General features: G+C 45.0%; 1 protein-coding gene across 3 annotated transcripts in view; it reads right to left on the bottom strand.

Annotated features, from left to right (window-relative positions):
• Positions 1-342: 342 nt before the first annotated feature.
• The window catches only part of SYK (spleen associated tyrosine kinase), a 546937-nt gene continuing 533001 nt past the window's right edge, over positions 343-14278 (bottom strand). For all 3 annotated transcript variants that reach the window (XM_073575337.1, XM_073575336.1, XM_073575338.1), the window contains 2 exons: positions 13023-13135; positions 343-730 (listed from right to left, as the gene is read on the bottom strand). In XM_073575337.1, the coding sequence (XP_073431438.1) occupies positions 658-730; positions 13023-13135 (186 nt within the window). In that variant the 3' untranslated portion in view covers positions 343-657. The remainder of the gene's footprint in view (positions 731-13022; positions 13136-14278) is intronic.

Here is a 14278-nt window from a genome sequence, read left to right as displayed (position 1 = left end):
GTCGTTACCTACGTGCTTATTCATCATTTTGACCACTGGTTCTTTTTCAAGGGTTTTTCCATCGTTCTTGAGTCATCTTTTGTATTGATGTTTTCTGTTTATTTTTTTCTTCATTCAATGGTAATGAAATTGCTAGCAGTATCTGAAGCAAAAATACTGGGAAAATGCACAAATAGGTGCCAAGGCATTTATTTTAAAGTATTGAATGTCTTCTCTCTTAGAGAGAGGCTACAGGCAGAGAAAGGGTAAGTATATGCTGCTGGATGCTAAGAAGATGCCATGTTCATTCTGCTCAGCTATCTTACAGTTTTACTCAGTAAATAATTATTCTATCCAGAAAAATTGTTGTTTTGGATCACTTTATTGTGCCATTTACTAAAAGAAACTGAAACAGCAGGGAAATACTCTTTAATATTTAAAACATAATGATTTAGTCCATTACATTGACATTCTCATAGCTTTTTCACTCTCCTAGAGTAACTTTGCATTTAGTATACGTCAGCTGAGTAATATCACATACCGTATTTTTCATTCAAAACTGTAAGGTTTATACAGAAAGTCCGTAAATAAAAATCTACCGTAAGTGTATACACTTTTCCTGGTTCTAGTGACGCAAATAAAAGGCAGAAATTGTGCCAGTGAAATTACTATAAGAGCTTACTGAGAAATATCATAGTAGTAATTTCGGAGTTTAAGCTCAACACTGACAAAAGTAGGACGATCTTCAACTCTGTAAAACATAATATTGAGACATCACAAATTAGTAATCACTCTTGTCAAGGGAATCTGTCACCTGGTTTTTGTTATGTTATCTGAAAGTAGCATGATGTAGGGACAAAGAGCCTGATTACAGTGCTGTGTCAATTACTAGACTACAATTTGCTATTTAAAAAAAATCAGTGTTTTACCAGCAGAGAATTATCACTAGAGGACCAAGGACTAAAGGCCCCGTCACACACAGCGATCTCACTAGCGAGATCGCCGATTTTGTGACGCCACAGCGATCTCGCCAGCGAGATCGCTGTGTGTGATGGGGATCAGCGACCGCCCCCCCGCCGGGTATTGGTGATCGTGCAGCATCGTCCTGGGCCATTTTTTCATCGTTGCTGGCCAGCGTGCATCGCTACGTGTGGCAGTGGGAGCCAATGACCAGCGAGGCTCCCAGCGCTCTAAGCAGGCGCTGGGAGCTGGTCTCTAAGGTAAATATCGGGTTACTAAGCGGGGCGCTTCACTTAGTTACCCGATGTGTACCTTAGAAACCTGCGTGCTGTCAGCTCCCGGCGCGAGCACGCAGGTTTCTAAGGTGCACATCGGGTAACTAAGTGATGCAAGCCGCTTAGTAACCCAATATTTACCTTAGAGACCAGTGTCCACGGTGGTGCTGATCGCTGGTGAAGCTGCCTGTTTGGCAGCTCGCCAGCGATCATGTAGCGATGCACCATTGATCCTGACAAGATTATATCATTGTCGGGATCGCTGGTGCATCTTTATGTGTGACGGGGCCTTAAGTGTTGTGTGTCTCCTGCTCCATCCATGCCCCCTCCACTGATTAGCAGATTTATGTCAATATACCATACACACACAATGTTGCCAATCAGTGATGTGTGCAGGTTTACACACAGCTCAGCATGACGAGCTCTGCTAGATCTGCAACAGAGAAAACTGGGATTCTATCAAAACTGATTCACTCAGTAAACTAAGTGATACATCAATGAAATAAGGGTCTCAGCCCCTACATCATACTGCTGTAAGAGTACATATCAAAAACCTGATGACAGATTCCCTTTAATTTTAGTGCCCATTGCTGTGCTGTTCAACATAGTACAGAAATTTAATGCCATATTTTACACAGAAGATCTCATTGCAATTAGTGATGAGTGAATACATTCGGCAGAAATTCTCATGGTGATCTGAGCTTGAACTGCGGTGACCTCATCACTGACTTTTTCCCATGGTGCTGAGGTCACAGTAGTTCATCCTGGCTGGGAACGCAGCCTCAGTGATCGGAGGTAACCTCGATGATATCACCGCTGGTCACTGATGCTGCGCTCGCAGCAGCTCATTCACCAGTGGTTTTCAGCCTGGACGGTCACATCTTTGCACCAACCAGGTTGAATAATATTTATCCCCAAATATGGATTACAGCGTGGGACAGAACGACAGAGAGGTAAGGGATATTGTTGTTTTTTTACTTTTGTTGTCTTACAGGAGACAAGGGATTCAGTGGAATTCGGCAGTAGGTTAACATAACTGAACTTGTTATTTTTAAGCAAAAATGGAAAAGTGTGTTTTGTTTTATTTCTTACTAGCTGAAGAGCCCGGCATTGCCTGGGCATAGTAACCAACTGTCGTTAGTTATAACAAATTATAATGATTATATTGCATATAAAAACATATCACATCATATATTCAACACTACAGATTTGCAACACAAATTAACTAAACGATTACCCAAGTATTGATTGTATTTTATGTTCAACTCATTCAAGAGCCTTTTGATAAACAACCTGTGTATCTGTGTATCTAACCCTATCCTGTGTGATAATGTCTGCTGAGCTGTGTACCTAATCCTCTCCTGTGTGATACTTTCTGCTGAGCTGTGTATCTAATCCTATTGCGTGTTACTGACTGCTCAGCCGTGTATCTAATCCTATCCTGTGTGATACTGACTGCTGAGCAGTGTATCTAATCCTATCTTGTGTGATACCATCTGCTGAGCCATGTACCTAATCCTATCATGTGTGTTACTAACTGCTCAGCCAAGTATCTAATCCTATCCTGTGTGATACTGACTGCTGAGCCGTGTATCTAATACTATTCTGTGATACTGTGTGCTGAGCTGTGCATCTAATCCTATCCTGTGTGATACTGTCTGCTGAGCCGTGTATCTATTCCTATCCTGTGTGATACTGACTGCTGATCTGTGTATCTAATCCTTTTCTGTGTGATATTGACTGCTGAGCCATGTGTCTAATCCTCTCCTGTGTGATACTGACTGCTGAGTTGTGTATCTAATCCTATCCTGTGTGATACTGACTGCTGAGCCGTGTATCTAATCCTATCCTGTGTGATACTGGGCTCCCCCTGCAGTCTGTGTCAGAAGGTGGTCTGTGTTGGCACGGTAATAAATTGTGTTATTTCCATCTTTACAGAAGGACGATAACACCATAGAAATGATAAGAATAATAGGCAAAATTGTTTGGTGAATTGGAACACGCGGGGTTAAAATTTCACCTTACAACATAGCCTATGATGCTCTCGGGGTCCAGACGTGTGACTGTGCAAAATGTTATGGCTGTAGCTGCGACGGTGCAGATGCCAATCCCAGACATACACACATACATACATAAATACACTTTTTCCCCATTATGTACATAGGGGCAAAATTGTTTGGTGAATTGGAACACGCGGGGTTAAAATTTCGCCTCACAACATAGCCTGTGATGCTCTCGGGGTCCAGACGTGTGACTGTGCAAAATTTTTTTGGCTGTAGCTCCGTCGGTGCAGATGCCAATCCCGGACATACACACATATTGAACATACACACACACACATTCAGCTTTATATATTAGATAAAGGACTTTATTCTTCCTGTGTATTTATTTACCCTATAACTATAGAATTAGTAATGGATAGGTGTCTTATAGACACCTCTCCATTACTAAGTCGTGGACTTGATGTCACCTGATAATATAAAGGTGACATCAACCCCACAAATATAAACCCCACTTGCCACCACTACAAGGCAATTGGGAAGAGCTGGGCAAAGTGCCAGAATTGGTGCATCTAAGTGATGTGTTTTTTCTGGGCAGCTGTGGGCTGCTATTTTTAGGCTAGGGTGGCTTTATCCATGGCCCCTTACCAGCCTCCAGCCGTCTGCTTTAGAAAGGCTGGTTGTCAAAATTGGGGGGTTACTCAACACATTTTTTAAATTATTTATTTAAATAATTAAAAAATGCGGCATGGGGTCCCCTCTATTCTTGATAGCCAGCCTTCCTAACGGTGACAGCTGAGGGTTGCAACCCCCAGCTGTCAGTTTTGCCTGACTGATTACAGAAAATACAGGGGAATCCACACCATTTTTTTCATTAATTTATTTATTTATTTATAGGGCAGGAGCTTGCTGTTGAATACTCCATCACCCGTTGCTGCTCGCACTGTTATTAGCAGAGGCAGGTGTAGGCTGATGGGAGCAATAGTCCCATCAGCCACAGCCTGCTGTCATTGTTCTCACTTGAATACAACTCTCATCATTCTCCCCTGCACGTGCTGATCGCTGGCAGAGCAGGGGAGAATGAAAGTCGTCTTAAGCACCCAGTGCTGGGAAACAGGATTTACTGTACTGCTGCTTCCATGGCATCCGCCGTGTGGTACTGATACAGCAGTTGCCACACATATTACACACATGGACACTGACATCTCTGGTACCGATTTGACGTTAGCACAAGCGCCGTGGAAAAATCTCTAACGGTGCTCGTGCTACCGTCAGAAAGGTCAAGTGAGTTTATTGGCTATGAACTCACAGGACCTTTCTGAAAGCACCGGGAAGGTGATGTCAGACAGGTCCTACCAGTTCACCTCAAGACACTGGGCAGCCGTAGCAGATGCTGCTCAGTGTCTCTGCTGAAAGGCAGGTTGTATGGTCGCATCATGCAACCTGCTATCTGCTAGCCTCCTTACACTCCCTCTCTCCTTTAGCTCGCCATTCCACGGGCGAGAGTTCTTTCATAAGACGTTCACACTCATTCAACAATTCGTTGCCAAATAAACTTATCTTGTTCATAATGGTAGGGAGGTATTCCAGCTGTTGCCTGCTCAGTATGGTGTGGTTCAGGTTGAGTAGTGGAGCTAGGTTGAGTAGTGGAGCTAGTTTGAGTGGTGGAGTTAGGCTGAATGGGGGACAACGGGAGCACGTTCGGGTCTAATGACTCAGCCATCTCTGAGGTTTCAGACCTGTGCACTTCTCTTGGACTGGCATGTTGCAGACTATCCAAGCCAGGGAGCGATGCAAGTGGCTTTTCCTCATTACAATCGGGAATTGCGGGAGTGAGTGTCACGGTGGGGCTTGACTCCTTCTCCTCCTTGACAGGGTCCCGAGACAGCCAGGAACTTAATACACTGGACCACCGGTTCCAACTCGGCGCTTTACCCGATATGGGGTCTTTTCTAACTTGACCTGAGGCCGCGTACCAGCACCCGATCTCCTGCCTTAAGAGCTCTCCCATGAAGGGGTGGCACTTTGTGGTGCTCGAGCTCCTGGAACTTGGTCTGCGCCAGTCGATGAAGTGTCTGCAGCCAATGTCAATGTTCTTGAACCCTGGAAGACACCCTCATCCGTGGGTAGTTGTCTTTTGGATCCAGCTCCAGTTCTGTGATCTCCCGTCCTTTCCGCCCAACGAGCAGGGTATACGGAGTGTATCCGGTTGTACTATACACTCGGTTGTTGTACACCCAGACCAATTCAGCTACGTACTCAGGCCATCGTACCTTCCGGTCTTCCTCCAATGTTCTCAGCATCTGGATTACTGTTCGATTGAAGCTTTCACATGCTCCATTCCCTTGAGGATGATATGGCGTCGTCCTTGACTTTTCAATCTGGTACAGATGATGTAACTCCTGCATCACTCGGCCTTGAAAACACGTGCCTTGATTGGAATTAATCCTTATTGGGCAACTGTACACTCGGATCATATCTCGACAGATAGCCTGTGCAGTGGACTTGGCAGTCTTGACCGGGTTGGAGTCACCACAGCAAACTTGGTAAAGTGGTCGGTCATCACCAGACAATGGTCATACCCGAGATGACCTCAACCTAAGGTTAAGTAATCGATCATCAATAACTCTAAGGGGGCAGAAGTCATGATGGTCTGTGTGGGGGCTCTCTCTTCCGGGGGCTTAGTCAGTTTGCAGCTCTGACATTGCTGACAGGCTTCCTCCACTGCAGTCTTCAATCAGAGGTAATATACCAGCTTCTGTAACCACTGGAATGTCTTCTCTGGACCAAAATGAGCCCCTCTCTCGTGAGTCTCCATAGCCACTATGTCGGTCATCTTCTCTGGGAGCACCACTTGCCAGGTGATCCCCAACTCCTGTACCAACTGCACTTTTCTATACAGCAAGCCATCTTCTAATTGGAGCCTCTCCCACTGTCTGAGAATCTGCTGAGTCCCTGGGGACAGAGCATCTCTCTCACTTCAGCTGGGGAGTCGCCTCAAAGCCACCCACCATTTCAATTGGGCAATTTCCCTGTCTTCCTGTTGGAGCTGCACCCAATCATCTCGAGGTCGTCCTAGCATTTGTTCTCCGGACGCCTCTCCGATCTGTCCCTGTGTTGCCATTAACGACCTGGCGAGTCCCGGAAGAAAGGAATCTCTTCTGCCTTCAACTGTTCATCTCGGTCGCATCTCGGTCGCTCATGAGTCAATCGGGACAGAGCATCAGCTTGTTTTTTCTCGACTTCTTTCTGATATGCGATTTTGTAGTAATACATGAACATCCATCGTTGCTCCAGGGCCCCCAGTTTTGCATTTTTTAGGTGAACCAGGGGGTTGTTTTCGGTGCACCAAGACTTCAGACCCCGACAAGTATTCTGCAAATTTTTTGGTAATGGCCCACACTAACGCCAGCAATTCCAACATGAAGTAACTGTAATTGCCCGGGTTCCATTCTGAGTCGTGGAGGGACCAGCTCACGAAGCCAGTCACTCATTCTTTAGACGAAACCAAAAGAAGGGAATAGAAAACCCCTAAAAATTAATTTTTATTAGTAATTTAAAAGTATGCTCAAACATAAAATTTGCTAGGGTCAATCAGGAACCACCCAATACACAGTATAATCAAAAAGGTATAATAACCAAAGGAGGGGGCTACTCTCACCCTAGATGGCCCTGAAAGCAGCCCTACCTACCAGCGGAGGTTGGCATCCTAGTTGTTAACGTAATGATGCACCTGCTCAATGTTGGTATCCCTGTAAACCCTAGACAACCTTAGACACACCAAAAAGTGGGACACACATGAAAAAAAAACACACACACACACACACACACACACACACACAAATAGAAACCGTAAAAAATACCCCTAATGGGGAGACAACATGGTCTCACTGGGAACTGGATCTAAATTATCTCGGAGTAAAAAATGCTGATGTGCTGTAAATAACTGTTGTGATGTAGAGCCAGAGTTATTATACCTTTTTGATTATACCATGTATTCGGGGGGTTCCTTCGGTGAGAGTCTGTCAATTCAGCCCGCAACAAGATCCTCCCTCCTTCATGCTTCCAGACCGGTGTTCCAGGGTCATGGTACTGGCTACAGTTCAAGGGTCTCCTTGTTTTACTGCCAACTGAATGGCCACTTCACTCTTGGGTGAGAGAGTAAGAATGGCCTCTTTCAGATTGACACATCACATCACTACATTAACGTCATGGACAGTGACCAGTGTCCTTGCAACGAGGAGTCCTGCGGGATTGGTCCATCAAGGCTGGCTATATCTGGACTTCCACCCCTTCGATGGGTGTACAGGCTCATACAGGCAGTGTGAGCACAGTCTGACCGGGCGGTAGGATGTTTAGCAGCGGCAGGGATCATCGCTTTTCCTAATACTTTCCCTTCACTCGATGTTTCTTGGGCCTGGGAAACTCAGATCAATTGTTGGAACACTTTCCTCTGGGTGGTTTGTGGGCTCCATCGGTCAAGAAAAGCATCTGTCGACTCGCTGATGAAAAGAGTTCCGAGTTCTTTCAGCACATTCACCCATCATTCAGTCACTGCATAGCCATTGCCAGGGACCCCAGCAGTCATCACGGCTCCCTTCTGCCCCACATCTTTTCCACTTGCATCCAGACCACCCCTGCGATCGGGATGAGCAACTCATTGGTGGCTGTTAACTTGATCACTGGGCCCTACTCGGGCCGCGCCGCCTCGGGAACGTGACGTCTAAAATATGCTTCGGGCATGGTGGTCACGTGGAAACTGGTATCAGCTAGACAGCGGACAGCTTGACCACTGTCCATTTCAGCCCACAAGAGGGGGCTCAGGGAAACTAAACTTTCGGGACTGCCTTCTCTCCTCCTTGGCTGTTTAGGCTCCGGCAACATCCCTGAGCCACAGAGCCCACTAGTTTAATGGCCGCCTCTGTCTTGTGCAACCTCGGGCACAGTGTCCAATGTCCCCACACTTGAAATAGATCGGGTGTCTCTCTGATTGGGGTTGTCCCATTGCCTGATGATGTGCCACGGGTAAGGCAGGCTCAGGGTCAGTCCTGTCTCTGGGTAGATTTGGAGCCACAGGGGGGCCCTTCTGAGGCCGGACCACTCTTCTCACATTTCTTGTATTTCCTTCCGGATCTCGCTGGCCCAGCCGGGTTCCGCCGCGGGCGAGGCGTGTACCTCCCTGCTCCGTACCTTTCCTGCTGAAGCTGCTATCCCCTGCTCTTGCATGCGTGGTTCTGCCCCGATCTCTAGGAGAGTCAAATGTGGATTAGCACACAAGTGCTCCCTCAAGGCTTGTTTAAGCAGCACATCCCTGAGGCCTGCTACAAGTTGGTCCCTCAAAATCACATTTGGGGGTCCCACTCCCACATCATCCCACTTAGGGATCACTGCGTGCACCTCCTGTAACACATTCATATATTGAGTCATGGATTCTCCCTCTCCTTGAACGCGGCTAAACAATCACATCTGCAATTCTCCGACATCAATGGGGTCCCCATGCATTTCCTCCAAAATTTGCAACATCTTAGTGAAGGTGTTCCATTCATGTGGGGGCCGAAACATCATGGTACATCTAGCCTCCCCATCAAGGGCCATCACAGCACACTCGCATAGCTGGGGTCATATAATGCATCCTCAGCATCCCCTTAACCCGCTCAGTCCAGTCCCACAGCAGTGAATTGCTCCCTGTAAACTTTTGGAGATTGTTGAGCATAGCCCCCAGCGGCAAGCTGGCCTTTGGGGCACCCATGACCACTTGGTCTGCTGCCTCTGCGCTCGTGGACTGCATCCTGCCAACTATGCCAAATAAAAGCAGGTTGCGGGATGCAGTGACGCAAGGGAGGCAGGGCAAGGGTTAACAAGTTAACAATTTAATTGGAACAATAGAGAAACTCCTCGCAGGGAAAAAACAGTTAAATTGAGAAGGGGAAATTTTAATGTAACAACAGTCCAGTAATCAAACTTATCATGTCTTTAAGGTCCTCCGCCGCAAGTGATCCAATAGGCGTTGTAGTCCAGGGAACGGCCAATGTGGTGTCCTGAGATGAGGTCCAAAAGATAGCGATCCAACTTCTGGTGGCAGCGGGCGGTCACCGGTTTTACCCACTGAGCCCCTAGTCAATAATCTTGTGTAGTTGAAGCAAAGAGAGCTGCCAAAGTCCCGGTGTCAAGTGTGGGCTGCTGTGCTCTGGCCGGCAGAGAAGATTGCAACTTAATGTTCTGCAGCCGTCTCTCAACAGTCTGCGCGAACGCGGCCTCACTTTCAGCTGGGCGCACGGTGCTCTCCAATCTCACCATTACGCCCGAGTGTCCAATGGAAGGTGGCCGCAGCACATAGTGGCGCTGATGCGTGTGCTGCGGAGTGCACTGCTCACCCTGCTGCGCTCTCCCCAATGGCGGGAAACAGACTGCTGCTTTGCGCGATTTTGGCTCTGCTTCCGGTTTAACCATGCCCTCTCGCCCCAGGACATGGGGCTTGTCTGGTCCCCTTTGTCTTCCCCCAGGCAACATGAGACGCAGCCTCTACAGTTCTGGAACTGGCTTATTATCAATACCGCACCCCAGTCCGCCTCCTTACAAGCCCACAGCAGTCTGCATAGCCTTTGCTGGTTAATAATTATAGGGGGAACCTACATCATTTTTTGGGATAGTCCTCATTTTAATAGCCAGTGAAGGCTATGAATACAGCTGTGAGCTGATGTTAATAGCCTGGGAAGCTCCATGGGTTATACCCCCTTCCCAGACTATAAACATCTGCCCCCAGCCGTCAGACGTCGGCTTTCCCTCTGCTGGTTAAGAAAATTATGCCATAGCCAATGCCATTTTCTTCTGAAAAATAATCTTTTAATAATTAAATACATGTACAGTAAACTGCGCACGTATTGTACTAATTGTATATGTCACTGACATCTGAATATCTATGTATCTGAGTGTATATGCTGTTTGTAATCCATCTATTCTATCCTGTCGGCTCCTGCTGTGATTTTACAGTATGTGGCTGCTGAATTGCCAGCTTTTCTTAGATAGATAGATAGATTTAATATATATATACATATATACAGTATATATGTGTGTGTCCCTGACATCTATAGATGTATCTATTCTATGTGTATGTCTATTCTATTCTAACCTGTCGCACTGTGATTTTACTGTACGCAGCAGATGAATTGCCGGCTTTTCTTCTATATCTGTCTATCTAGCTATCTATCTATCTATCCTATCAATTTCAGCATTTTACCCATGCCCCCAGACCTGTTTGTTGGATCCAGCAGGAAAATATTCAGCTTTCCCATTGACTTGCACGAATACATTGATATTTGAAAGTATTTGTGCTGATTTTCCCGATTCCAAATATTTCACTATTCGCTCATCACTAATAGCAATGCATTAAGAACAGAAGAGGTTGTGCTGCAGTTGAGTGCCCATAATAGGAGAATGTGGATTATCAGTAAGTATATTTAAGGGATTGTTCAGGCTTTGGGTTCAAATATGCAGTCACTTGATGTGACTGCATACTTGTGAATCCTCACAGCACAAACAGTGCTCTCTGTGAAGATTCTTTGGTGCCAGCACCAGCAATTTGCATACAGTTGTGGCCAAAAGTATTGACACCTTTGGTATTATTATCTTAATTTAATTTGTCTTAAATGAAAAAACACAAAAGAGAATGAAGCAAAAAGCAAAACATTGATCATTTCACACAAAACTCCAAAAATGGGCCAGACAAAAGTATTGGCATCCTCAGCCTAATACTTGGTTGCACAACCTTTAGCCAAAATAACTGCAACCAACCGCTTCCGGTAACCATCAATGAGTTTCTTACAATGCTCTGCTGGAATTTTAGACCATTCTTCTTTGGCAAAATGCTCCAGGTCCCTGATATTTGAGGGGTGCCTTCTCCAAACTGCCATTTTTAGATCTCTCCACAGGTGTTCTATGGGATTCAGGTCTGGACTCATTGCTGGCCACCTTAGAAGTCTCCAGTGCTTTCTCTCAAACCATTTTCTAGTGCTTTTTGAAGTGTGTTTTGGGTCATTGTCCTGCTGGAAGACCCATGACCTCTGAGGGAGATCCAGCTTTCTCACACTGGGCCCTACATTATGCTGCAAAATTTGTTGGTAGTCTTTGTTGGTAGTCTTCAGACTTCATAATGCCATGCACACGGTCAAGCAGTCCAGTGCCAGAGGCCGCAAAGCAACCCCAAAACATCAGGGAACCTCCACCATGTTTGACTGTAGGGACCGTGTTCTTTTCTTTGAATGCCTCTTTTTTCTCCTGTAAACTCTATGTTGATGCCTTTGTCCAAAAAGCTCTACTTTTGTCTCATCTGACCAGAGAACATTCTTCCAAAACATTTTAGGCTTTTTCAGGTAAGTTTTGGCAAACTCCAGCCTGGCTTTTTTATGTCTCGGGGTAAGAAGTGGTGTCTTCCTGGGTCTCCTACCATACAGTCCCTTTTCATTCAGACGCCGACGGATAGTACGGGTTGACACTGTTGTACTCTCGGACTGCAGAGCAGCTTAAACTTGTATGGATGTTAGTCGAGGTTCTTTATCCAACTTCCGCACAATTTTGCGTTGAAATCTCTTGCCAATTTTTCCTTTCCGTCCACATCTAGGGAGGTTAGCCACAGTGCCATGGGCTTTAAACTTCTTGATGACACTGCGCACAGGAGACACAGGAACATTCAGGTCTTTGGAGATGGATTTATAGCCTTGAGATTGCTCATGTTTCCTCACAATTTGGTTTCTCAAGTCCTCAGACAGTTCTTTGGTCTTCTTTCTTTTCTCCATGCTCAATGTGGTACACACAAGGACACAGGACAGAGGTTGAGTCAACTTTAATCCATGTCAACTGGCTGCAAGTTATCAGACTTTTCATGGAACTAATTCATGGACTATTAGTGTGCTGCTTGACAAAACATCGAATCCAGGTTATGTTGAAAGATTAACCATTTATTCCCCAACGCGTTTCAAAGGAAATAAATGGTTAATCTTTCAACATAACCTGGATTCGATGTTTTGTCAAGCAGCGCACTAAAAGTCCATGAATTAGATCCATGAAAAGTCTGATAGCTTTGGCGGTCACGGAGTTGACCTTTGGACGTGCAGCAAACTGACTACGGATCTTACATGCTTTAATCTCTCCTGGAAAGGGTGAGTGAATTTCTTTTATTCTCTCTCAATTTTAACCCAGATAAGACCCTATTGCGCTTTTTTGTGTTCCTATAGTTTATATACAACTGGCTGCAAGTGTGATTTAGTTATTGCCAACACCTGTTAGGTGCCACAGGTAAGTTAGAGGTGCTGTTAATTACACAAATTAGAGAAGCATCACATGAGTTTTCGAACAGTGCCAATACTTTTGTCCACCCTCTTTTTTATGTTTGGTGTGGAATTATATCCAATTTGGCTTTAGGACAATTCTTTTTGTGCTTTTTCATTTAAGACAAATTAAATGAAGATAATAATACCAAAGAATTTGTGTTTGCAATCATTTTCAGGAAGAAACTGAGTATTATCTGACAGAATTGCAGGGGTGTCAATACTTTTGGCCACAACTGTACATGTGGTCATTTGTTTACCAGACATGTGCGGTATCGCTCAATGCAATTGTGTAAGTGAGGCTGGACATGTCTAGTCGGAATATGGCTGGAAGAATGCAAATCGCATACCTGTGGTCAATTGACTGCCCACTCCTGGTGCTGTCTCCAATGAATCCTTAACGTTTATCACTTTAATTAAATATTAATATTTGAAAGGTTTCAATATCCTATAATAATGCATAGCATTACTGATTGCACACTCACTTGTAAGTCCAGCATAATTTCATTAGGTCATAAAGTTCTGGTGGGCACCTAGGAGGGCTCTCCATACGTTTTCCAGTTTCAATCATCTGGGATACTTCTCCACCTTTCATTCCCTATACATATGCATATATATATACATAAAAGATAAATATACACAAACAGCTCTATAGATGAATAGCATTGTTACAGTAATTGATTCCAATCAGATCCTCATAGATACAAGTGCTTCTCAATAAATTAGAATATCATCAAAAAGTTAATTTATTTCAGTTCTTCAATACAAAAAGTGAAACTCATATGAAAAGTATTCAGACTTTAAGTTTCACTCTTTGTTTCATTGCAGCCATTTAATAAATTCAAAAAAGTTTATTTTTTTCTCATTAATGCATACTCTGCACCCCATCTTGACTGAAAAAAACAGAAATGTACAATTTTTTGCACATTTAATAAAAAAGAAAAACTGAAATATGACATGGTCATAAGTAGAGTTGAGCAAAACGGGTCAAAAAATTTCAAAAGTCGGGTTTCATGAAACGAAACCCGAACCTAGGATGAGGTTGGCCACGAGGTCGGCGACTTACCCGCCAAAGTCGCGTTTCAAAAGTTTGTTTTGCGCTCTTTTTCAGCCAATCAGGATCCACGGACACTGTGGGCAACGTGATGACATAGGCACGGGTCACCACCATCTTTCAGAAGGGCATGCAAGTGATTGGCTTGCTTTGGTGGGCGTCACAGGGGGTATAAAAGGGCGTGCACGCCGACCGCCATCTTACTTCTGCCGATCTTAGCATAGGGAGAGGTTGCTGCTGATTCTGTAGGGAGAGTGTTAGGCAGGGAAGAAGAAAAAAAAACTGCTTCTGCTGCTAGCGATTGTGCCTGCACAACACACCAGTCACTGTGTGTGCAGTGCAAGGGGAGGCTATATTGTGGTGTATCAGTGGTGTTGGTTGTTGGGCTGCCTTCTAAGACTTCCTGACAGCTGCATTGCTGTTTACCCACTGCTCTGCAAACTGCTTTTTTAAAAGAAATCCCAATTTTTTTTTTTTGTCCTGCTGAGGTACTGAGCGTGCATTTTTTCACACCATACAGCGGTGTACGCTCCTCACACAGTACCGTGTAACGGCTGTTATCACAGCCACAGTGAAGCTATCTGTGTCACTCTGTGAGAATAAGTAGAGGACATGTTCCGTTCTTACAGACCTGCACTCTAGGGAGATTCCTACTCTGCCCAATTCTACTTACACCTTGTAGTTTGT

Source organism: Dendrobates tinctorius, unplaced genomic scaffold, assembly GCF_039654945.1.
Source record: "Dendrobates tinctorius isolate UK_male_01 unplaced genomic scaffold, ASM3965494v1 ptg000044l, whole genome shotgun sequence".
NCBI lineage: Eukaryota > Metazoa > Chordata > Amphibia > Anura > Dendrobatidae > Dendrobates > Dendrobates tinctorius.
This window is presented reverse-complemented; position numbering and strand designations above follow the sequence as displayed.